This window comes from Medicago sativa, chromosome 1 (assembly GCF_051527215.1).
Source record: "Medicago sativa cultivar Bolivia chromosome 1, Bolivia_mono, whole genome shotgun sequence".
In the NCBI taxonomy this organism is placed as follows: Eukaryota; Viridiplantae; Streptophyta; class Magnoliopsida; order Fabales; family Fabaceae; genus Medicago; species Medicago sativa.
In genome coordinates, this window is record NC_140749.1 from 8,484,562 (window position 1) to 8,510,806 (window position 26,245).

General features: G+C 31.9%; 3 protein-coding genes across 3 annotated transcripts; 1 reads left to right on the top strand and 2 right to left on the bottom strand.

The window, feature by feature from the left end:
- The first annotated feature begins 2,993 nt into the window (after positions 1-2,993).
- LOC146952332 (thermospermine synthase ACL5-like) lies at positions 2,994-7,520 on the top strand. The gene is made up of 10 exons (XM_085700949.1): positions 2,994-3,231; positions 3,440-3,506; positions 3,846-3,940; positions 4,736-4,838; positions 5,591-5,679; positions 5,815-5,971; positions 6,240-6,315; positions 6,648-6,706; positions 6,791-6,927; positions 7,022-7,520. The coding sequence occupies exons 1-10, from the start codon at positions 3,050-3,052 to the stop codon at positions 7,098-7,100; spliced, it is 1,044 nt and encodes a 347-aa protein (XP_085557075.1). The 5' UTR covers positions 2,994-3,049; the 3' UTR covers positions 7,101-7,520.
- A 66-nt stretch (positions 7,521-7,586) lies between these two features.
- LOC146952333 (uncharacterized) lies at positions 7,587-8,268 on the bottom strand. The gene has a single exon (XM_085700957.1). The coding sequence runs from the start codon at positions 8,163-8,165 to the stop codon at positions 7,788-7,790; it is 378 nt and encodes a 125-aa protein (XP_085557083.1). The 5' UTR covers positions 8,166-8,268; the 3' UTR covers positions 7,587-7,787.
- A 6,423-nt stretch (positions 8,269-14,691) lies between these two features.
- On the bottom strand, positions 14,692-16,167 carry LOC146952334 (protein BIG GRAIN 1-like A). The gene has a single exon (XM_085700965.1). The coding sequence runs from the start codon at positions 15,903-15,905 to the stop codon at positions 14,802-14,804; it is 1,104 nt and encodes a 367-aa protein (XP_085557091.1). The 5' UTR covers positions 15,906-16,167; the 3' UTR covers positions 14,692-14,801.
- Between the last annotated feature and the right edge of the window lie 10,078 nt (positions 16,168-26,245).

Genomic DNA, 26,245 nt, shown 5'->3' on the forward strand with positions numbered 1-26,245 from the left:
GATGTTTTAACCATCAAAATTGTTGGGGGCTTATGCCCTGGAATGCTTAGCATTCAACGCGCGTAGATTGGTATCACCTGCATGATGCATTAGTTGTTGTCGTTGTCGCATTGTCGAGTTGTTGTTGTCGTTGTAGCATTGTCGAATTGTTGTTGCCGTTGTTGCATTGTCGAGTTGTCGGTGTAGTTGTTGATAATGAAGTTGTTGTTGTTGCTGCTCTTTGTTGCGGAAAATGATTATGTTGTTGCTATATGTATTCTTTATATACATTATTAATGATGTATGTTGTGATATGTTGTTGCTTTCATTAATTTGATGAATTATATATTATTATTATTATTATTATTGGATAAGTTTCTCACCCCTTCTGCTTGAAAATGTTGCCCTTCGTATGGGTAACTTGCAGGTAATGATGGCTTGTAGGTTGGTTGGCTCAAGTGTCTAGGGCTCTGATACATATTAGGATGGTGATTCGTCGCGAATGTTTTCGTTTTCTTCATTTCTTTTATGTATCATATTTTTGGGAAAAGACTTAATAATGGAGTTTATCGTTGTTAAAAATAATGTTGATTACGTTGAGGCCTTTGTGCCAAGATTTTCCTTTATGTTGGATTTGGTTGAAATTGTATTTCCTAAAGAATTATTCCGATGCAGTTTTGGAGATATTTTAAATGTTGATTTAAATAAATAGCTATTTTCTATTTATGAAATTTTGATTAGCAGTGTGACACTCCGTTGTATGGTTTACTCTGATTATAATAATTAATATTACGTTGTTGGGAGAACGGGGTGTTACAGCTTTAACTTGAGGGGTAATGTTAGAAGTTTATATTATTTAATATGTTTTTAGTATTTTGTTTGACAAACTCAAAATGCGTTTTGTTGATGCATCTTGAGTTTGAGGGTAGGTGTTAGATAATAAAGTAATGGGTTGTGCTATTGAGTCAGTTAGTTTAGAGTCCATTCGGGTTTATATATATTCTCTATTATTCTTTTGTAATGTTAAGCTATCAATATTATTGGAAACCCTACCTGTCTCTTTGTTATTTCTTATTTAAACCCAATATTGTTAACATAATATTAGAGCTTGTTGAATTCAAGGGTCACCTACCTATCCATACACCAAGTCCAAAAAGAGTGATGAGCGTGAGTGGGTGTATCGAGAAAAACTCAAGTCTCACATCAGATATATAAAACTCTTGATAATAGTTTATAAAGAGGAGTCACTCCTCACCTTATGAACCGATTTTGTAAGGATAAGTTAGACATCAATTTCAACAAAGTCCACTATCATGTGTTACACGAGGTAGAATGGTCGGTTACACCGAGTCACTTGTTGAAATCTTTAGGCAGAAGTTATATTATATTCGTGCTTATTTATGTGACAATCTATACATTATGTGACAATCTATACATTGGCCTAATATCATCTCAAGACTCCACAATCATCTCAAGACTCCACAAGAAGTCTGATGACGCATTGCGACATTGAGATTAACCATTTTCAGTGTTAGCATATAATTCAAGATGCACCAAATAATTAGGTAATGATCTAAGAGACACCTCACTGAAAGGATGTTTGATATGATTGACTCAAGGATTTTTTTTTTTTTTGGTTACTCTTCTTTTCGATATGTGACTCAAGGATGTTTAGTTGCTTGTGTTTAACATATAACATATTATTTATGAGTGCCATAATTGAAATCAATAACCTTTACTTTTAATGAAATTTAAAAAATATACCATCAATTTTAAAAAAAAAAATCAACTAACTTTAAAATTTTACCAATAATCTTTATTTTATTTTTTGACCATTCCATAATTGAAAGCCAAAGATTATGCCTTCTGATTAACTTTCACATGAAGCAGATGTCATATAAAAAAAAGTTAATTAACGAGATAAACAACAACTATTTCAATGTTAGCCGGCCCTAGTTTTTTTAGTGAGAGAACTCCAACTCCTCTCTAAGTTTTCTTTCTCTTTCACTCGTCGAGGAGGGGTGGTTTTAAGTCATTTTTTGACCTAGAATCACCACTTTACATCTTTTTTTTTCACTTTCTTTTAATCTAAATAAGTTATTTCACATATATCAAGTTTTTTTTTGTGATTTCGTCGTCTGAGTACGGCGTTGTGTTGTTCGTCGTCTTATGCAGTGTTGTTTGATTTTGTGTCTTGTTACGGTGTTCATTTGGTTCATATTGAAAGATCAACTTCAATCAATCACATATTCAATCAATGATTTGGACGTCAACGTTGCAGATTCAGAAACATTGGTATTCTGGTGATTTAGATTTTATCATATTGTTTGTAGGCATTGGGTCGTTGTATGCTATTAACTTGGGTATTGTGTGTTTGTTCGCAGATTCATCCTTTACGTTTTTAGCGATGTTGATTATGATGTATTCTATTAATTTGAATGAATGGACATCGTTTTGTTTTTGTAAAAAAATAATATAAAAAAAGTTAAATAAAGAGAAAAGGTAATTTAGAGAATCTAAGTTTTTGGTTATATCTAAAAAATGTAATTGAGTAATAATATTTTTAATTTGTGTATTATTTTTGCTTATATTTGAGTTAGGCGAAGGAGTATACCTCATTATTTTGTTATAAAGTGTTGAGGAGCAAGTATTTATCACATAAAACAATAGATATATTATTTTTTGATGTTTTTATAGAATAATTTATATTTTTGATAAAAATTGAAGTTAATCAGACAATAAATATAATATTTTATATGATAAGTTAAAAATGTAATCTAAAAGCTTCATGAATATAGTCATCACCTTTTGAAAAATAAAATGAATATAGTCATCATTTCAAAAATTAAAATGAATATGGTCATCAACTTTTTTTTTTGAAGAGTATGGTCATCAACTTGGTCAATATATAATTTTTTACTTTTATAGTCATCATGAGAGACCTTTAATTAAATATTATCCATTTTTTTATTTTTCTTGTTGCTATAAAACCAAGTGCTACCCACTATTGCCACACCCCTCAATCCACATTGCACTTTGCACCCACCATTGTCACTTGTTTCTTTGTTTTATGGGAGGTGTATTTTCAACAAATAAAACCATGGGAGAGGCACCAGAAATGTTTTACGTTAATGAGTTTGCAAAGGTTGTCCCTGAAGTTCAACCAAACCATGTCAACAACGTTGATGATTCTTCCACATGGTATGAGGAAATCATTGATGATGATCTCAAATGGTCCTTTAAACTCAACAGGTTCGTTATTTATCCTTTTTAATTTCCTCTGTTTTATATGATATAGTACATTATTATCTTTATTATTATTATTATTATTATTATTATTATTATTATTATTATTATTATTATTATTATTATTATTATTATTATTATTATTATTATTATTATTATTATTAATATTATTATTATTCTTACTAATTCATAATTTTCTTATTATTTTTAACAGTGTGCTTCATAAAGCGATTAGTGAATACCAGGACATTGCTCTCTTGGATACAAAGCGTTTTGGAAAGGTTTGCAAGCTTTGATTCTTAAATAAGTACAAAAATACTACAAAAAGAATTAAAGTAACAACAAAATTTAGTATATGTTTGGAATCACCGTAGATTTATCGAAATTACGAACCACCGTGATCGTGCCACACTCGTTGCGAATCAAAATATGAATTATTGATTCTATTTTTTTAATAGTAAAAAATTATGTATTTCTTTCTTCAATAATACATAATTATAAGAAATAATAATTGTTAAAGTATTTTATATTTTATTTTTTGAATAGCAATTGCTAAGTATGTGATTCTTCCTCTAAAAAAAAGTATGTGATTGACTGATTGTTATTTATGCTGCATATAGGCGTTGATGCTTGATGGAAAGATGCAGAGTTCTGAAGCAGATGAATTCATTTATCATGAATGCTTGATTCATCCCTCTCTTTTATGTCATCCAAAGTAAGTTTGTTTTATAATATCAGGGGAGGATGTTATAGTTCTTTCTTTGTCTTTACTAATAAAAATGAAATATGAATTTTTTTCTTTTTGGTCTGACGTTATGAGAATTGTCCATGTATATTAAAATGAAAAAAAATTATGTCATTTCAATTTATATGTATAAATTCAAATTACTTTTTCTTTGTTTTCTATACTTTCTTATTCCTTGATGTAATATTCTCTTATTCCATTTTGTTTATAGTATTATAATATCTTTGTAATAAGTGAATAAAATAATCAATATTTGACAACTCATTTCAAAACCGCAAAAATATTGATAGCAACACTCAATTGAACATCGTTCATTTATCAGATGAAATTTATATAAACCATACCACTTTATATTGGACCTATGTATACAATGTTTATATCCAACAAGAGAGTATAAAAGAGTCTGACAAAGTAAGTGTGGTTAACCATCGTCATTTTAAAAAGAAAAAAAAAAAACTAGTAATTGGATATTTTTACAAAGGAAAAAACTTATGGTACATTTTTTTATATGTTTTTCGTATGATTCTAGTCTAAACTATATATGATTTTTTTCAAATTCATAATTTTTTTAAAGATTGTCAAAGTCATAAAAAATGTATTTTTAGTTAAGAATCATTAAAAAAAAACCTAAAAAAATCCACCTATGTTTTTATCCTTTTACAAATTAATAGCACACCATTATGCTTTTTTATAGACTTGATTGGGATTATGTTTGATGAAACCTTGGACTAATATGAAGAGGCATGTGTGGTAATATATTGGCAGCCCCAAGACGGTGTTTATAATGGGAGGTGGTGAAGGTTCAGCAGCTAGGGAAGCTCTCAAGCACAAGTCAATGGACAAAGTAGTTATGTGCGATATTGACAAGGTTACTTCTTTAAGTCATATTCTTATTTTTTTGGGGGTTCAAAGTATGTCATCATATTCTACTTTTTTTTTTCTTTTTTTTTTTTTTTTGAGCAAAATCATCATATTCTACTTAGCCGTCCCTCAAATTGAAAACTTAATAATAATATCCATATTGATGTGGGCAGTGCCCCTTGTTTAAGAAAAATAAGGACACTTTGCTATATAATTTTAGTGTTTTTTAAGCATTTAAAATATTAATGTTGACTGTCTGTTTCATAACGAATTTTAGAAGTTTATAAAAATATATAAATGTTTGACAGCCATTTTGTCTCAATTTATTTGTTTTGATACATACATTTAAAAACTCATGTTATAAATTTTATTATAATTTTTTTATGTATTTTCTCAATATACTCTATACCAGTATCCCTTAAATGACTTAAGTTTTCTAAGAAAAAATAAGTTGATAAAATTATATACTGATAATGGTCAAGTTTTTATTTTTTTTTTAGGGAAGGTCAAGTTTTTTTTTTTAAAACAATAGTAATGGTCAAGTGTGTATAATAGAAAAATGTGTGATTATTGAACAAAATTTTAAATTAAAGTTGAACAAAAATATTTTGCTAAAAGGACAGACAAAATGGAACAGAGAGAGAATATTGGTAAGAATTTGTAAGACATGGTTCATTAATAACTTTAAAACTTATTCTAAGATTGATGTTGTATTATATATGCTCAAATTAATAATTAATAAAAAAAATATTCCTGCAGGAGGTGGTGGATTTCTGCAGAAAATACCTGGTTGCAAATAAGGAGGCATTTGCTGACAAGAAGCTCGACCTTGTCATCAACTGTGCAAAGTAATAAGCTAGCTCATTTTGCAAATAGGAATTTATTTACTTTTGTGTCAAAATTACTTTTTTTTTTTTTTTTGTGTGTGTGGATTTCATGGTGATTTTTTTACTTAAAAATTGCTTCACAATTTTGTGTTAAAGGGCTGAATTAGAGAAAAGAAAGGAGAAGTTTGATATCATTGTTGGAGATTTGGCTGACCCACTTGAAGATGGTCCTTGCTATCAGCTCTACACCAAGTCCTTCTATGAGAAAGTTGTGAAGCCTAAACTCACTGACAATGGCATTTTTGTGACCCAGGTAGACTTTTGAGGAACACACTTTTATGTCAGACAGTTGTTCAATAGGCTCCTAAATTTCGCTTCCGATTGTATCACAACTTCTGATCAACTGTTTTTGTGTAAAATCCGATTGAGTTGTAACTCCTGACTGGTATTCTTTTTTCAGTCAAGTGAGCGATTTTGAAGAGTCTATTGAACAACCATATTTTTGTTACCACGCTTTTCTCACTACCCATCTAATCAATATTTAACATTTCACATTTTCCTTTTTGTATGTTTTCTTATAGGCTGGACCAGCAGGTATCTTTTCACACAAAGAGGTCTTCACCTCTATACACAACACCATAAAACAGGTCTTCAAATGTAAGAATAGATCTACCTCAAATCTTTTACTAGTAGGTGTTTGTTATAACCGGATCGAACCGGGTTGAATTTGTTATTGGCTCACTGCTTCGTTTTTTTTCTATCTTTTACACAAAAAATTTAACCCAATTGAACATAATTAGACTTCAGATGTCTCATCGTTCGATCTTCAGTTCAGTTTTTAAAACACTTGTTCAAACAAAACATGGACATTTCGTGACAATTCAGTACATGAAATTGTGGGTGTCGCGCAATTTGACATTCGACTAAAATATGTTTTGCTTACGTGCTTTTGGTTTTCTTTTTCGTTCCTTCTTTCCCATTTGGTGCAGATGTGGTGGCATACTCGACTCATGTACCATCATTTGCTGATTCATGGGGATGGGTTATGGTAAGCAAAAAAATATACTTCATGCTTTTTTTATTATGATTATTTGTGATTTTTTTTTATAAAATTTCTATGCTTTGAATTCAGGCTTCAGACCAACCAATATTGATTGATGCTGTGGAAATGGACAAAAGAATTGAAGCAAGAATAAAAGGAAAATTGCTCTATCTAGACGGTGCTTGGTTCCATTCATCTACCATCATGAATAAGACCGTGTTCAAATCGTAAGTGTACAAACCTCAAATTTAAAGGACCTCTAGTGTAATTTAACCGTGTCCATTTTTAAAGAATTTGACATCCAAATTATTATTGTTTCAGGCTGAAGAATGAAACTCATGTTTACACTGAAGATAATGCTAGATTTATTCCTGGTCATGGCATAGCATGTCGTCCCTAAAGGAAAGGAAATGACTCTTGCATGCTCTCACCTCCAAAGTATTGCGCTATATTATTAGTCCAGATTTGACTTTAAGGTCAATCTGTAGGGCAATTCAATTTATGTAATACATGCATGTTTTCATTAATTTGCATATGGTGTTAGAGTGTGTAAGAATTTGATGTATAGTTTCAGAACAATAAAGCATGCCAGCATAGTTACCTAGATAAAATAAGGAAAATACTTAGGTAAAGTTCTATAGGTACTGTCTCATCAAAAACTATCAATTTTATATTCCAACAGCTGCATCAAAAAAAGACATATACGATGTTGTTTAGAACAAATCATGTCACAAACCTGATGAATTGTGTCTAAGGCACGGTATCTAAGTATTGTCCATAAAATAATTCAATAATAAACAGTTCCAAATTGTTTCATCAACTTGGCTTGAGTAGTAGGTTTCATTCAGTTTTCTCAGATTCGCCATTCAAAGTTAAAAATCTCATATAGTAATCAATCTCGACCATTTATTTAAGATTGAACGGTTCATATTATACATATACCCTAAATCAATTTTAAACGTTCTCGGCAATTGTTGGTATATATTCACCTTGTATTAGAAACAATTGCAAACAAATCAAAAGGTGGAAAAAAATAACATGATTAACTTAAAATATAAACCTTTGAGATTGTGACAACATAGTTTAACTAAGTTCTCTTAACAGGATCAAAGTTGGAAACACCAACAACAGCACCCAATATAGCTGTAAGAACAACACCACCAGCAGCAATGCTAAGCAAAAAGTTTTTAAGAGATGGTGAAAAATCATTTCCAGCTGCATGAGCAACATCTGGTAACACCATAGAGGCTGTTAATGCAAAAGCTGTTAGACCCTTCACTGTTTTGTCTTTCAATGATGCTTGAATTCCAACAAGGTTGGATTTTGAAGTTGACTTGTTGACTAGTGTCTTCTTTGCTTGTGGAAAGGGCAATGGTTTCAAGAAGGGTGTGGTGGAAGGATTGTGAAGGTTTTTGTGGGTGGCTTGGGTTAGTGGTAAAGACATTGAAACAGAAGCTGAAGCCATTATTGATTATTGGTTTGGTTTTGCTTTTGTTTGAGATAAGTGTTTGTGATGCATGGTTGGATATATGAGGGTTGGATATTAGTGGTTGAAGAAATGTGTGGAATTGGATGTGAGATGGAAAATGGAGATTTTTTTGATGATGTGGGAGTTATTCTACTTGTGAATGGAGATAAGGTTATCCTCTTGATTTTTTTGGTTTATTCAAAGCCTCTTGAAAGTATTAGTGTGTATTTGGTTGTTAGGAGTTGGAAATTAGTTTTAAATGAATTGATTGTTTGTAAAATTAACTTTGACTAAAAATGAGTTTAGTTTAAAGCAATTTATGTTAGGAAGCATTTATGTGAAAGTGGTTTATATGTATTTGAGTCTTTGACTACTTGAAATCAAAATTGTTTTTGACTTGTAATTTACTAAAAAGAATTTTAACTTGGAGTTAAAAATTTTCAAAAAGATTGAACTGATTCAACCTCAAAAGAAAAACTACAAAATGTTTTTTTAGAGAAGAAAAACTATGAATAGTTGTTTAAGCTTAAAATTGATTCAAAAACCAAAATTTCTTCACTTATAATTAAAAAGCAAACATAAAAATATGGATTATGATAAAATCACATTTTGACCGTATAAATAGGGTCATGCTAACTAGTTCTTCATAGACACTAGTTAAGAAAGTTAAAAGTATTTTTTTTCATTGAAAACAACAAACTTTAAAAGTATTTCCATCATTGAATCAAACAAGCACCCGACTATCCTCGAGAATTTAGTTCAATTGATAGAGACATTGCATAATATATGTAAAGATATGGGTTCGAACATCAAACACTCCACTTATATACCTTAAGATATGAGTTTCTAACCACTAAACTACTTACAAAACAAAAATGTACTTGATCGTTTAGGTATCCAGGTGATAGAGCATTTTAATACGAACATGTGAAAAAGTACATTCATCTGCATTTTTTATTAGAAAAAACTATTAAATTTAAACTATTTTTTGACCAAATTATTAGAAAAACTATACCAAAATTATACTATCTAATTAATATTATGTGTATCAATCTTAAATTAATATTTATCACTTTGAATTTATGATAAAGGCGAGTACGTATATAGTTGATGAATAATTTGATAGATTTACTATCCACTTTAATTTTATAAAATCTTAACAGTGTCTTTTCTATTAAGGAGATAGTGTGGGGTGTGATTCACATATCACTTTGGTAGTCTTGGGCCTTTAATCTATAGTTTGGGCTTTTTATCCTTGTTCCTTCTTTGTTCGAAGATTGCTCACATGCAACTAAAACACTTCATCAATAGTTAATTGTTGTTCAGACACTTTTTAAATCGATTAAGCTAATTTAAAAAGTATTTTAACTGATATAAAAAGTTTAAAACAATACTCCCTCCGTCCCGGAATAACTGACCCATTTTCTAAAAAAAAGTGTCCCAAAATAACTGACCCATTTCAATTTTCAATACAACTTTCATCATTCCCAATACAATATAACACTAAATAATACTACTTTTATCATTCCCAATACAATATATTCCACTTTCCCTTTTATTTATACACTTTTCTTAATCTGTGTGAAAAACCAAAGTAGGTCAATTAAATTGGGACGGAGGTAGTAGTTAACTACCGTTTTAGAGTGAGTGATGGTTAACTGCCATTCGAGGATGTTTTTTTTAGATGTCTCTAAACAATTACTAGATGTCTAAAGAGTCATCCTCTCTGTTTTGGTCTTGGCACTTTTATTGGATTTCTTTTGGATTTATTCATTTGAAGTTGATAAAAGGGATATGATTCTCAAGTGCTGCGGTAAAAATTAAAATTGGGAGAAAATAAAAAGAGGAATAGCATTGAGAAGAGAAAAAAGAGAGGCTTTTTCTTTCTTCTTCCTTTACCGTGTTTTTTGTGAGAGAAAAATTAGGGAAACACTATTGTTGAGAGAGAGAAAAAAGAGTCAAGAAATATCAAAGAATGAGGGATCAAGTGTTTGAGGGAAAATAAAATTGAAAATTATATCAAGGAAAAAAAACACAAGTCGCCTATTATTTTTGAAGAAGCTAAATTAGCCCAACTAAATTGACATCAAAGAGAATCGAACTTAAAATCTTGAGAAGAAGCACACTCATATGTCATAAGTCAATACCACTGTCGCCTATTATTAATAAGTATTGTTTCAAATTGTGGACCGTGATACGACCACAATATGATTTTTACTCTTCTCAGTTATGAAATTGCTCAAAAACAACACAATTGGTACTGACTTAACTACCGTTCAACTTTTCTAGCGGCAGTTAACTATCGTTGGACACTTTTAAAATCGGTTCAATATCTTTATAAGTACTCTCTCCGTTTCAAAATGAGTGTGACTTTAGCAAAAAATAAAAAAATTTGTTTCACAATAAATGTCATTTTACATTTCCAATACAACTTTAATTTTTTACTTCCAACTTTACCCTCAATAAATACTCCAACTTTTCTCTTACATAATTTTCTATACAACTTTAAGTTTGTCTTTTTCTTATATGGTAATGTTAACCAGTGCCCCCGGGGCACTGGTTGGTAAGATGTACATTGAAACTTGTGCTGTCAACTTTTCAAAAGCATGAAAAGTGTTACTTTCATTTTAAAACTTTCTTTTTTTAGTTTCCTTAACCAGTGCCCCGGGGGCACTGGTTAACATGACCCTTTCTTATAAAGTAAATGCACTTTAGTAAAAGTGTTATGTTTAATGATTATTTCATTCCATTTTTTAATTTGTGTGTCAAAACCTTAAACGACACTCATTGTAAAACAGAGGGAGTAGGTTTTAGAGAGGAAATAGAAGAATTTTTTATAAAGTGTGTGTGTGTGTGTGAGAGAGAGAGAGAGAGAGAGAGAGAGAGAGAGATAGAGAGAGATAGATAGATAGAGATAGAGATAGAGAGAGAGGGGGGGGAATAGAAGAATTTTTTTTATTACAAGAAGATACTTGAAGCATAAGATAAGTAGTATAGTATGATTTTTTTTGGTTGATTAACGAAAGGACAAAAGTCATTGAAAACTCTCACACACATAAATGGATGAGTCAAGGTTTGAACTTCATTCACGACGTCCGACTTAACAATTTTGACATTATTGCTAGTTGAGTTAATATTTGTGGACATAAAGTATAATATGCTACGAAAAAGTAAATTTACGCCCTAATGCCAACAATCACATTCTTCGAAATTACCTAATATAATACAATAGTTTTTCACCACTAAAAGAAACTCACTTTGTCCTTATTTACGAGAGAAATGATATTTGTACAACTAATTTGTGACAATTTTTGTGATAATTTTTTCTCTCATACTCACATTATATTTTTACTTTCTCTCTATATTGTTTTGGTTTTAGTGTCAACATCTATTTTTCTTTGTAAATCTATGATTTTCCCATAAGTTGTCATGCAAATGTCTGTTCAAATAACGCACATCTATTTATAAACATCCATTGTACTCCTTTGGTCATTATTATAAATAAAAAATTATTTTTTAGTTTCATTGATGTATCTGCTCTAGATTATAAATCATATACATTAGTTATTCAATGAATTTAAAAAGTGATTTTTTTTGTTTATAATAATGACTGAATGTAGTATTCTTTTCACATTTATTAAGAAAAGTTCGGAGAGGAGAACCCATCTTGTGTGCCCTACAGATTCTCCGACGGAGATTAATCACTGGTAAGCGGTTGCGCTAATTTCGTACAAATATCATGGTAATAAAAAAAAATGGTAGTGCAATTAATATATATAATTTATGTAGAAATATTTTATTTTTAAGGATTATGTAGAAATATTATTAAATTGTCTTTTGTGCATAGATGTATTTGATGTCAATTGTTTATGTTCCTGTACAAATTGATAATACTAATTAGGGGTGATGTTTAGAAAGAAAAAGATCATCAATACATCTAGTAATTTGAAAAATATTTATATTTAGGAACAAAGTTTCTCATTCAAAGGGTACTAATGTTGACATAGCCTCAAAATGTTGTAATGTGGATACAAAAGTATCTCAATCATGACCATGGTCATAGTTTGATCACTTGTTCTTTCTAGTTCTAGGAGGATATAAAGGAAAAGTGGATCCATGGTCTTGTTGGAAACTAACCTCGGGATCGCCAATGATGTTCATGACTTTGTCTTTTCCAGCATAACAAAGCTAAATATTGTGTGAACTTTGATTTGGACCACAAAAACAAGCCACATCATTAGCGACCCCAATGTTTTTCATTCAACCCAACTTTTTCCACCACTTTTTTTGCAGTCTTGTAGAGGCCTACTTATCACATGGTTAGTTATAACTAACCAGCACCCTTCAAAGTACAAAACTCTCATACGAGCTTCCCAATTTGCTTTGCCTTTCAAAAGAAGGGTGACCCTAATATGCACTCCAATGATAAGTCCCTTGAATTTCACATTCTATAGCAAGTTAACATTTTTTTAAAATAATTTATTTCGAACATGACTTTGAATTTTTTTGAACAATAGACGTTGCAAAATCTAATTCGACTTAATCCATTTTCGCTTTTAATCTTCAATAAAGAGGCCTGATTTTCGTTTTACAATGAACGGATTTGTTTAGGCATAAGCTAGTTAATAACATATTGCAAGTGTCTTGCATTTACATAACAATTGATTGTGTAAGAAATTAGATTTAGCTTTTATCATGATTATCTTTCTCTTGGTTTCAAGTATCCTTTTATAAGTGACATTTCAAGAGGATTAAGGTGAATTTCATTGAAGTCGTTGAGAGATTCTCGTCACAATTCACGGATCGTCCTATAATGTTGATCATGTGGTGATTCGTCTTTGGGATGATAACGCTTAGGTGTGTTGGCGCTGCAACATTTTATCGTAACATAATCCACTAAAAGTTGGGTCCAGGCTAGGTCCAGAACAAGTGGTAGCACAATCTACAAGTTAATGGGGATATGTAAATTTCAAAATAGGATCAAGAATTTAGAATGAAAGAAATAAAGAAAGAGATAAAGCAAAAGCTTTAGTCTTGGATCACTTTCTCTATTCTCATTTTCCCATGGATGAAGATCTGCCTTTGCCTTTACCATCAGCATCAAACCCTTCTCACTCAGTTTGCTTGTGATTGCCATCTCGAATCTCTCGTTTTCCCTCTTCTTTTTCTTCCTTTTTTCTCAAACCTATTCTTGTCAGTAAGTTTCCATTGGAATGCTTTATCATGATCGACAATTAACGTATCCCAACAACACTTTCTTTTGATCATAACAATCAAAGTACCCCCATTTACTCTTCTTTCTATCATATTCTTGATCATTTCAAAAAAATAGCAGATTCTATGACAACTACAAAAATACACAATACACATACACCAAGAAAAACATCGCTTTACCAATAAGAGGCTTTAGATTAGTTATATGTTCTCACCTCCACATAATTTAGCAATGTCCTTTTCATCATACTCAACTCATTGAAAACATAATAGCTAAACTTATATAAACTCACCATATAATTTACATCAATTTGGTTTCGTACGATACTTCAAAATTAATTACATAATTAAGCAATCTTGTTTTGTTTATATAGATATAAAAAAATCTTAATGTTGTCGACGACATTGTTAAACAGTTGTGGAAACTTCGCACCAATAACATGGTAACAAAAAAAAAAAAGTAGTGATCAAATAATTTTTTAAAAAAACTACTTGTAAGCATTTGAAAAAGTCTTTTTGAAACACTTTGTAAAATTAATCAGGTATTTTCACAAGTCATTTTCACCATTGTAAAATGTTTCAACTTTTTTTTCCTAATGCAAATATGCTAGCTTGTGATGGTAATCCTATTAGTGAGACAAAAAGTGGGTAAAGTATATGATCATTCTTTAAAAGGCTAGAGAATCATGAGCCAATCGGCTCAGCAAGTTAATTCATTGTCACTATGATAATTGTAATTTGTGAGATTGATTGTTTCAAACTACACTTGTTATTATAGAGCCCTCCTATATCTCTTTCAAGTATCCTTTGGGATTATATAAACCAATCTGCAAATTAATGGGAGAGTAGTATGGATTTATACAAGAAATTCAGTAAAAAAAGAAGTTTTATACAAAAAAAAAGAAGAATGCATAAAAATAAGATATTTGACCAATAGCGTTGACCATACATGAGAGTGCGGATGATCGACTACTTACATTAACAATTGTGTTTTTATCCTGTATATTTTTCAGCACTACCATATAGTGCGAAGGAAAACGTCCCAATAACTCACGAATACAGACATGTTTAATGTTAGAAAGAGTGTTAATTCTAGATTTGGTGGAATAAAGGATTTGTCGTGGTATAATTGGGGTCAAAATAAATGACACGTCTTGTCGCTCGTGAACATCTCGCGATACAACTATTCGTGAAGTTAAACATTACTCTATTTTTGTTCTTTTTGTTCACATCACACTTGCAATCATTGGTAAGTTAATTGCTTCAAAGTATAATTTAGAAAACCACTAAAAAAACTTAGAAAAATACATATCAAAATGGTTCTGTTATTCATGTATCTATGATATATGCTTCTAACTAGACTACGATGAGCCCATGCATTAACAATGACACTATTAGTACTAATCCATCAATAATTAACTAATTAACACGAGTAGTTCCATACACAGGAAGCTCCTCACAATACCTACTATCTCCAAACACACTCAAATGATCCAACTCAAAAAGATCAGAACTTGCACAACTTGCCACATCATCATCATCTTCATCCTCTTCTTCTTTTTGATTAATACACAAATCCTTTAATAAAACTAAATCATTCTTCTTCTTGTTATAACATTGGTACTCATTCAAAAACTTTCTAGTAGCTTCCTCCACCTTAGCCCTACCCTCTTCCACTCCACAAAAACGTACCGTTTTGTAATCATTTCTACCACAAAATGAGGCGGTTTTGCTCAAACAAGACCGCGAAAACGAAGAAGCAGATGAACACGTGGAAGCTACTTTTCCCTCATGAGTCTCCCATGTGTTCATCTGCTTCTTCGTCTTTGTTGGATTCTCTGTCTTCGTTTTCTTCTCATTGTTACTATTAGCAAATAGAGTGTTGAGGAAACTCGTGAGTTTTCCACCTGGCGAAATCGGTTGCTTCACTTTCTTCAAGTTATTGTAAATCTTAACCGCTCTTGATTTGTTCTTTATTAAAACCGCTTCCTCGCCGTGATTTTCTGTGCTTTGTTTGTTTTGAGAACTTCGACAAAACCTGTCGAAAACGTGATTCCCCTGTTTCTCCTTTTCAAGCCTAAATGATGCCGACACGCTTGTTCTAACCGGTTTTGGCCTAGGTGGAATGAAGCACGACGAAGCATGTGACTTCGTTCCGTATAATGAATCTGTGTCGGAGGAGGAGAATCCACCGGAGCTAGAATCCGAAGAAATTGAAGTGGAACTGAAGAACAGAGCATCTTGGTCGTGATCACGTAGGTGGAATTTTCTGTTGTCGGTTTCTTTCGCGACAGAAACAGTTTTTTCGATTTTTGGTTTGTTGTTGTTATTGTTATGTTTTCTGTCGGTTGTTGGTTTGTTTAAAATCGTTGGTTTTTGCTCTCTGTAAAATTTTGTTGATTCAGTGGTTAATTTTGTTTCTCCTTCGTCGATGGAACGGTAAATTTGGTCTAAGAGGGTGGAAGAGAATGAAGGGTTTATGAACCTCTCGTGGTTTGTTGATCTCTTCTCATACTTGTACATCTTTTGCTGGTAAAACAAATAAAAAGGAAAGGTATATGTGTGAAAAGGAGCAAGAATTGTGGTGATTATGAGAATAAAGGCTAAGAAGAGAGTTATGAAAAGGTTGGTTATAATGGTGTAATGGTTACTTAAGGAGGTGTTTGGGAATTGCAGGAGAAAAAGGGGAAGGCATATGTATGTAGGAAGTAGTTGATGATGGTTTTTCAGATTTTGGGTGAGAGAGAGGTAGGGTGTGGAGAAAGTAGTTGAAATGAGATGAAGGGGAGAGGGTGGCTTTATATAGGTCACATAACTAGTAACTCAATGGTTAGTGAGTGTGGGTCCTGTTGTACATCTGATGTGGCAACAACAGATTGGCATGTCAGGTTAAGTTAGTTAGCATTCACAAATGGTCAAAAGGGTCCTTCATTTTCCCTATTTAGATTCAAGCTAAGTGTATAAAAATATAGGCTTAATTACTCTTTTGGTCCCTTAGGTTATTTGTTGGTTACATTTTGGTCCCATAAGTTATTAACGTTACAATTTGGTCCATTAAGTTACTTTTTGGTTTCGTTTTGGTCCCTTAACTATTAAAAGTTTCGTTTTGGTCCCTTAACTTATTTTTTTGGTTTCGTTTTGGTCCCTTAACTTATATTTTGGTTTCGTTTTGGTCCCTTAACTCTAATACATTCATTCTAACGTAAAGGACCAAAATGGTTGACGGAGGAAGAGTTAAGGGACCAAAACGAAACCAAAAAATAAGTTAAGGGACCAAAACGAAATCAAAAAATAAGTTAAGGGACCAAAACGAAACTTTTAATAGTTAAGGGACCAAAACGAAACCAAAAAGTAACTTAAGGGACCAAATTGTAACGTTAATAACTTATGGGACCAAAATGTAACCAACAAATAACTTAAGTGACCAAATCATTAATTAAGCCAAAAATATATCTCTTATTTTATGCATGACACACTTTGTAAATTTTTGTTATAAAGTTATTTGTAAAATCTATTTGAGAAATGCTAACAACACTTATTTTTCAACACTCTCTCTAATACTCACTATTTTATTGCATGAAATTAATGCATGTCTCACCACTTTGTGTTGGTTCAATTTTCAAATTGTAGACCCACAATGATTTAAACCAATAAAAGAATGTTCAAAAGAGAGTAAATGATATTTTTGAGATGTTGAGTTGAAAATTTTTGATGTTTACAAAAGATTCAAAAATGCTTTCTTTAGTCCTTTTTGTAAAAGATAAGAGAGTCAACAAAAATTATGTATTAAGTTTATAATATAGATCAAATACATCAATTTTTGTTGCGCAATTTGTCTCTTATAATCTTCGCAATTATGTTAGACTTTCTCTCCATTTGACCTAACTTTGTACTTGTTCTAAACTTGTGTTAAGGAATCAGATATACATGTCCCTCTCTTATATATCCAACATTTGTTCCATTTCTAGTCGATGGAAGACATGATTACTCACGCTTGATTTCCAACAACTCAGAACAAGCTATTCACGGCCTTGCAGAAGACTCGTAACTCCCGAACGGCTTTTTTGTGTGTTTATAAACCCTTCGGTAGATATCCACTCAACATTGTTTTATAGATTTTTTTAGCAAATCGGGGGCCAAAACAACATCCATTAATTTTGTGTGTATATAAACTTATGTCAAATGGACTTTTGTCATAAGGGAAGCGAAACAACTTGCTTCATGCAAGGGAAAAATGTTTGGATTGGTCATTTGTCACGTAACTTTTTTTTTTTTGTTGAGGTAAGTCACGTAACTATCTATATGAAACCCTGCCAACAGACAAATTTAATGAAATCAAATTATTGTGCGCGTGGATGTGATCATATAATACATAAATTGCACATTCATTATTACAATAGCAATTGCTTGTTACTTGATTAATTTCATAAGTTAACGATGTATCGATCTATTAATGCATATGGAAAGCAAAGTCCATCATGAAGCATATTGACAATGATATATTGGACTTACACGAAGGTCCATTAAACCCCACCATGGCCATTATATCTATGAAAATCAAGGATTTGCCCCCAAAACACTTGTCATGGCCACATGCTTCAAATATTTGGTTTCCTCAGTGTTGATCAATTACAAGACATTAAGTATGATATATACAACAAAGATGACCCACTATGTACCCTTAGTTGAAGGAAAGGAAAAATCGTGACATAGAAAGGTCTTTGATTTCAACTTCAAGCAGTGTGTGTGATAATCAATTTACATTGTGGTGTAGTAGTAGTTAGAAAATGAACATAGTAAGGCAACGTCAGGCTGGCTTCCACCTACAATTAGACAATGATCTAATGTACCTTCGACTTCGGATGGCAACAAATCTTCAACGGAATTTAATATTTGGTAGGGTCAGTGCTTGAGATATTGTGTTGTGTGGTCAAGGATTGGAGTCAAAGATGGAGAAAATTGATGGACTTGAATAGAAAATGTAAAATTTAATCATATGATGCAAACTTTGATAAGTGAGCAAAGCAGTGTGCAAAAGGAAAACATTGTTGTGTTTTGGGCATGAGACCCACACAATTACATAACCTCAATCATTTTTTTGGGATCCCCTTAGTGCCCGTTTGGTTCAGCTTTGAATATAATTGATTCTGAGAGAATTGATTCTGACAGAATTGATTCTGACAGAATTGATTTATGTTTGGATACAATTATGTAGAATTGATTAAACAAAATGATTTATGTTTGGATGCAATTATGTAGAATTGCTTTTGAATGTATAATTACTAAAATAGACATAGCTAAAGGAAAATTGATAAAGAATGAGAATTGATAAAGGGCAATAAAGTAAAATAACATGTTGTAATAATAAAATATACAAACTTATACACGTTGTTCAAGGAGAATTGATTCCAGAAAAGCTAGAAGCTAGGATTTGTAGCTTCATGGAGAATTGCTTTTGGAGGATAAAAGCAATTCTGAAAAGCTGAACCAAACACGTTGTTTTTGGCTAGAATTGCTTTTGGCACTGTAGAGAATTGATTTTGGGCTAGAATTGCTTCTCAGAAGCCAAACCAAACAGGCCCTTAGACCATCCCCAATGGTGGTGTCTTTACCAATTAAGACACCGTACCTAATAGGTACCCCCATTGGGGAATTTTTTTTTTGGGGTCTCTTAAGACCCGGGGTCTTATTTAAGACCCCCAACTTTAAACGGGAACCGCACGCTTTTAATATTAAAAAATTGAAATGTAGTGATATAAAGTTATTGATAGTTGATTAGTGGGTCCCATTTAAGAACTTTGTGTGAGATCTGGGTTGGAGGGATTGAGTGCTTATTAGGTACTACTATTAAAAAATGATAAAAGAGTGATGTGTACGTGTGGGACCCATTTAAGTACCCAAAAATGGGTGTCTCCATTGTGGATGCTCTTAGAAATTGCCAAGAAATAGCCAAAAAGAAATTTGGAGGGTACTATTACTCTATTTGCCGTCTTGTATATGGAGACTTTCTTTCTTCGAAAAGAAAGTAAATTCAATGAAATTTGGAGGACATTCGCTCTATTTGTAATCTTGTATAAAGACTTTCTTTAAAGAGAGTAACTTCAATCAAATTTTGTTTCTTTTACACACAATAACTTCAATAAGATGGTTGTTGTATCCAAGTCGGAGATCACTAAATAAATCAAGAGAAATGATCAATGGACATACTTTTTTTTACACAATACAGACACCATAGTATAATTATACTGTATTTTCCTTTTTTAAATACACTTAAACTCCATTTTTCTTGCTGTTTTTTTTTCTTTTTTTTCTTTTTCATTTCCTTGCAAACCCTTATCTCTTTTCTCTTTCGCACCACCACCATCACCGTCTCTGCAACTCGATGGCCGACCACTCATTCTCCTCATCTCAGACTCATCTCTATCCTGACATTTACTCTCATCATCACTAAACTCGTCGTCTCAACCAAACTCGTCGTCACCAATAATTGAACGCAACTCGGATCTAGAATGGAATGAAAGATAGACAACAGGGGTGGTGGTGTGAATGTCGCCGGCGGTGGAGGTCCAAAACGGACGATGATGGCTCTTGGATGGCGGCTGAACAAATCTCCGGCGACGGAGGGAGAAGAGGATGGTGTCTTCGGCTTGAGATCTAGATCTGAGAGAGAAGAGAGAGATGGTGGTTAGTGTTGGACGAAGGTGAGCAGTGGCGGAGCCACGTGAGGGCTGGGGTAGGCCATGGCCACCCCATTATTTTTTTTTTGGTTTTTTTGTAGGCAGGAAATTACCAAAATGTCTTGAGTTAATTTTAAAATTACAAGCATGCCATCTTCACTTTTCTTTTCCACAAATTTTGAAACTGAAAGCGCACCTTCTTCTCTTATCTTCTCTGGCTATTCATTGCACATACACAATACATTCACTCTCATCCTTTTGTGCCTGAGAGTAATGTTCATTTTCATTTAAGTTGGTTGTTATAATCAACATACTATAATTAAAATTATGAGTTATATTTCATTTTGATAAATTTGTTCCTTTGTAACATACAAAAGTTAAGAAGAATCATTTTTCAAGAGGAAGGCCAATGATATTGAAAGAGATGAAGAAATTATAATTTCTTCATTCGAAAATGAAAATGTGTTGTATACAATATGATTTGTTTGATGGCGGCCACCCCAAGTTTTTTCGTCTGGCTCCGCCACTGAAGGTGAGGAGGATGGTGAAGGAAGACAAGAAGGTACACGAATAGAAGAAAGTTGATGGTGATAAGTCTTGAGGAGGATGGTGGTAGTGAGAGGATGATGGGGGGTTATGCACACGCAAAGAAGAAGAGAGGAAGAAGAGGGGTGTGGTTTATTTACAACAATGCTCCCTATTCTAAGGTTGAAAAGTCCAAATTTCCCATAGTGTCTATATAGTGTCAAAAAAAAGTGTGTCCATTTATCATTTCTCATAAATTAAAGAGATGGGCAACGCTAACATGTGTTGTGTTTTAAGAGTACATGTTAAAGTTTCCATAAATAATAAATATATTTATTTTTTTGAGTAAAAGTTATAAATATTTATTAAAAATAATAATTATCACTCTCCGTGAGTTTAACTCAGTTGATATGGACATTGCATAATATATGCAGGGGTCATGGTTTGAACCCCGAACACATCAGTTCTCCACATTTAAAATGTGTGAGTTTCAGTCATTAGACTACTTGACCAAAAATGCCCATCACCTTTGTGTCTTTGTGGTTGAGACGACTGTTAATTCCTCCCCAGTTGTAGTAAATTGCAACTAGTTTGATGTTTATATCTACTAAATAAGTGTTCATGGTTATGTGGTGTGGTTTATAAATGAACCAACACAGGCCGCTTTATAAAAGTTTATGTGCGTCGTGAACTACAAAAAATTTCAGTGCAATGTGGACCACATAAAAATATTGTATTTGATTGGTTTGAACTATATACTCTAAAATGTGTCAAACCTTCCAAAGCACACGTTTTAATACAGTCTGAGGACATTTCAGATTATATAATCCGAAACAATGTGGGAATGATTATGGATTACATAATTCAAACTATTTCATAATCTCGATGGTGGCTTGGTCAACAAATATGGTTGGTTCAATACATGTGTTCATGGGTTTTTGATTGTATTTCCATGGTTGACAACATGTTTCAACCTTCTGTTAACCATGGTTAATTAAAGTTTACGCTTGCATTTTTCCTATAGACCCGCTCATTCTTGACAATTTTTCATGGCTTAAATGCACTTTTGGCCCCCTATGTTTCAAATAGTTGTGATTTTGGCCCCCTAAGAAAAAAAATGGATATTTTGACCCCCTAACTTTTGTGCCTCTTTTGAATTGCTGGTTTTTGTGTCTCTTTTGAATTCCCTATGTATTGGGATGAACTCTTAGGCACTACAGCTGGAAGTGGTGTGCCTCTTCTTGATGTAAATTTCTCCTACAAGAAACATACACCAATGTTGTTGCATTGTATGTATAATTAATTAATACCAATGTTGTGCCTCTTCTTGCATTTGTTCCGAAAGAAGGATTGGAAAGTTTAGACGAAGATTCCTCAAATGAGTGTTCTACAGTTCTTGTTGTTGGTGAATCTATGGCAATTGCGGCACACAATGAGGATGCAAATGTTGTTCTTGTTGGTCACACGTACGCTTTTGTATTCATTTTTTGTTTCGGAATTTGAATAAAAGGGCTTTATAAGTATTCTTTCCTTTTTTGGTCTTTATGTTTTGCAGCTTCCAAGCTCTGCATTTGATGGGGAGCTTCCAAGCTCTGCATTTGCATTTAATAGCAATGGATTGGCAAAAATTCCCTATTATTTCAAATGGTCTCTTAATATAAAAAACCATGTAATGTAAGTATTAAGAACAAAATTTGCTAATTCTGGAAAATGAACGCAGCGATTCGAGCAATAAAATGGGTGAAACGGACAGATTCTAGCAATTCAAAAGCGGCACAAAAGTTAGGGTGTCAAAATATCCATTTTTTTTCTTAGGGGGCCAAAATCTCAACTATTTGAAACATAAGGGGTCAAAAGTGCATTTAAGCCATTTTTCATTCAAATCACATTCTCCCATTTTCTTTCTTTTGTTTTAGGGGGAGGGGTTAGGATGTCAGGGTATCATTGTTAGCCTTCATACACAAGGTCAACAAAGACTATCATAGCAATACTTATGTGGTTAGTATGAATATCAGAGTGAGATGTCCAATTTCAATATGTATTTTAGATCAATCATGACCTGCGATTGTTCAAGTCAATTTCCACCTTCACCAGCTCTGTCATTCTGTTCACTCGAATTCTTTTGAGGGTGTGCAAGTGAAATGACAAACCTTCTCATTTTTCTACCTCCATCATCTTCTACTTCAGGTTTAGTTTTATGTGTCAAAGATTTTGTAATAATTTATGTTAATGTTATTTTATTTTTTTATGAATTCCTATTCAATTAATAAAATAGGTTACATTATTAAATTTCGTTGCCAATTTATATCACGTCATCTTTAATTATATCATTTATCATTATGTTATTTTAATAAATTGAGTTGAATATGTATAAAACTAGTTAAACACAATTCAAATTATATAATCCAAAAATTTCAAAAAATAGTTCAGATTGCATAATCTAAATAAGGATATTTTGAAATTTTGCAGGGCACGTGAAAAATTGGTAGGATGAAAAAAGAAAATCTCATAGTTTATTACGTTTTATAACAAAAAAAAAGACTACTGAATTGCCTAATGATATAATGAACCAATCTCTACTAACTTAATAACCATATTCAATGACCCATTGTACAAGGGTTCAACGATAGAACTTGCGCGTAAAATGTGATCTAAAATCTAGTGATAATTTCTTATCTCACCTTCTATTCTTCTCACGCGCCCTCCAAAAATCTGACAATGCCTTTCGATTTTTAGATTCTAAACTTTGAATGAAGTTTTTCGATCATTTTTAAAGTGCAAAAGGATAATTATAGTCATTTCGGCCACGATTCAATCTTGATAAACTTTTTTTTTTCCGGATGTTTACCTGTTCAGATCCTAGAATCCAAAAAATTTAAAAAAAATGTGAAATTTAATTTTAGCACAGCAGGGGATGAAGCATTTAAAATAGGTGTTCAAATACTAAAATAAAAATGTTTAAGAAGACTTATTTTATGTTTGAATTCTACAATCCAACTGAGTGAAACTAGGTTGAGAGGATATGAATGTGGTATAGACGCGTGCAGTGGGAAGCTCACATGCAGGGGTGACCTGAGCATGGACAGGAGGGGTGGACCGCCCAAGGAATTATATTTTTAAGGGCACCAAAATTATTATTTTTATTTAGGACATACATATATTTCTTTTTAACTCCTTTAATTAGTTCCACTGAAAATATTTTTTTAGAATAAATTTTGTTTATCAATGAATCTTCAACAAAAAAATGCAAGAATAAAGATATTTGAACAATTAAAATGACACAACTTCATTGATTTGTCCAAGACACCAAAAGTCTTAGGAGCGACTCTGATCACATGTTTTAATTACTTACAATATTTGCTTTTTTAATTGCTAGATTATAATATATGAATATGACGATTGAAAAAGTATTAGTTATTTGAGTGTATGATATAGAACATATTTCAGTGAGTTTATTGAAAAATAACGGAAAAATCTCATTTTGGATTCTGAAATCCAAAAATCCGAAGACATTTTAGAATTTTGGCTTAATTAATGATTTGGTCCCTTAAGTTATTTGTCGGTTACATTTTGGTCCCATAAGTTATTAACGTTACAATATGGTCCCTTAAGTTACTCTTTGTTAGCCAATTAAATCCTTCCCGTCAAAACCGTTAACTGAATGTCTAAGCTGGATACACATGGTAAGGAGGTCTTTGGTAAGGTGGACCACTTACCATGTGTATCCACCTTAGACATTCAGTTAACGGTTTTGACGGTAATGATTTAATTGGTTAACAAAGAGTAACTTAAGGGACCATATTGTAACGTTAATAATTTATGGGACCAAAATGTAACCAACAAATAACTTAAGGGACCAAATCATTAATTAAGCCTAGAATTTTCGAAGGGTGCTCAAGAAACAATGATAGTGAGATAAAAAAATTCTCACACAAATTTCTATTATCAAAGTGTAGAAGAAGTTTAATGTAAGTAAAATAAACATTTTTTGTTTATAAGAATGACAATGTGGGATAACCTACCTGTCTATATCGACATCGTTTTAATCTGTCAAAAACATAACGAAGTGAACCAACTTACGTAGCTGAGTTCAAAATCTAATATAATCTAATGATCTCATACTTTGAGGTTGCAGGATCATCTCATCAAACAATATTTTTCTTTTGAAACGAAAACTCAAATTAGTTCCTCACAATTTTCTTGCAGTCAATTCAACCCTTACCAAAAATAAACCTAAATTAATAATTGGTACTTTTATATTAAGGACAAATTAGTCTTTTTGACGCAATGAGTTAGAGACCGATTTGATTTGCGACCTTTGGGGTTTAAAAGGAGTTGACGGAATCGATGGGGTTTTATAAAATCGAGTTAAGAAAATCCAACTATTCCTGATTCAAATCCGGTGGTAATTGGTAAATAACCTTAACCCCTGTCTGTCCTGTTTCAAACTGTGTGGTCTCTTGTTGTTACTTTCCACTAGTAACATACCCGTGCATCCGCACGGGTACTGGTTGGTCGTGGATGATTTTATGCAGTTTGAATTCGACATTATGTACTTGTGAACAGTTTAAATTTAGACCATTTAAAAGTTAATTAATATTAACTTTGAAAAGTATAGGAATTAGATAAAGTCATTATTTTTTTTTTAAGAAAAGATACTATCATTACTTTTTATATGCAAGTTTAAACAATAATAATATCAATTTATATATTTTTCTCCTAAAAACTATCGACTTATATAATTTTAGAATATGTTTGCCAACTTGACCATGTGTATAATAATCATTTTAAATTTTTATCAGTGACAAAATGTTTGGTGTATAATTATTATTTAAACTTTTAAGGAGTGATAACTTGTCATGTGTATAATAATAATTTTATCATATGTATTAGCAATGAATTGTCACATTGATGATATTCTAAATAGTTTAAAACAATTTAGCATGAAATTTTTTTAATTTAATAACTAACAACTTGTCCTATAAAACAATGTTAGTTTAGTCAATGACAACTTATCTCGTGTGTTTTATTTTATTTAAGAAATTTTAGTCAATGCTAACTTATCCCGTGCATTTTTGTTTATGGGGGTTCAATATCGTTACAGAATTTAAGTGAGGTGATATTATAAATAGCAAGAACAATTTTATAAATAACAACGGATTTTCTGCATCAAGTTAGTTTAGTCAGCGACAACTTATCCCATGCATTTACGTTACTTTTGCAGGAACACTTTTTTTATAAATATCGTGTATCAAAGTTAGTTTAGTTAGCAACAACATATCCCGTCAATTTGTGTTACTTTTAAAATTTTAGACAATGTTCACTTCTACCATGAATTTCAGTTATCTACGAAATTGTATTCAATGTTCACTTATTCCGTGCATTTTAGATGATAAGTGTTCAATATCATTGTAGAATTGAATTGAGGTGATGACATTCTAAATAGTTTAAAAGTTTTAGAAGATTTTTTTTTATAAATGACAACTTGTCCTGTAAATAAAGGTTAGTTTAGTCAATGACAATTTATCCCGTGTATTTGATTTATTTCTGAAATTTTAGTTATTCAGTTATCCCATGCATTTTAGTTTATAAGAGTTCAATATCGTTATAGAATTCAAGTGATATGATATTATAAATAGCAGAAATGTTTTAGCAGGAACA

Excerpts from the sequence above, each read along its gene's own strand:
- LOC146952333 (XM_085700957.1), bottom strand. The coding sequence starts at position 8,165 with ATGGCTTCAGCTTCTGTTTCAATGTCTTTACCACTAACCCAAGCCACC.
- LOC146952334 (XM_085700965.1), bottom strand. The coding sequence starts at position 15,905 with ATGTACAAGTATGAGAAGAGATCAACAAACCACGAGAGGTTCATAAAC.
- LOC146952332 (XM_085700949.1), top strand. The coding sequence starts at position 3,050 with ATGGGAGGTGTATTTTCAACAAATAAAACCATGGGAGAGGCACCAGAA. Across the intron at positions 3,941-4,735 it reads TCTCTTTTATGTCATCCAAA|CCCCAAGACGGTGTTTATAA; the intron begins GTAAGTTTGTTT and ends ATATATTGGCAG. Across the intron at positions 6,316-6,647 it reads CATAAAACAGGTCTTCAAAT|ATGTGGTGGCATACTCGACT; the intron begins GTAAGAATAGAT and ends CATTTGGTGCAG.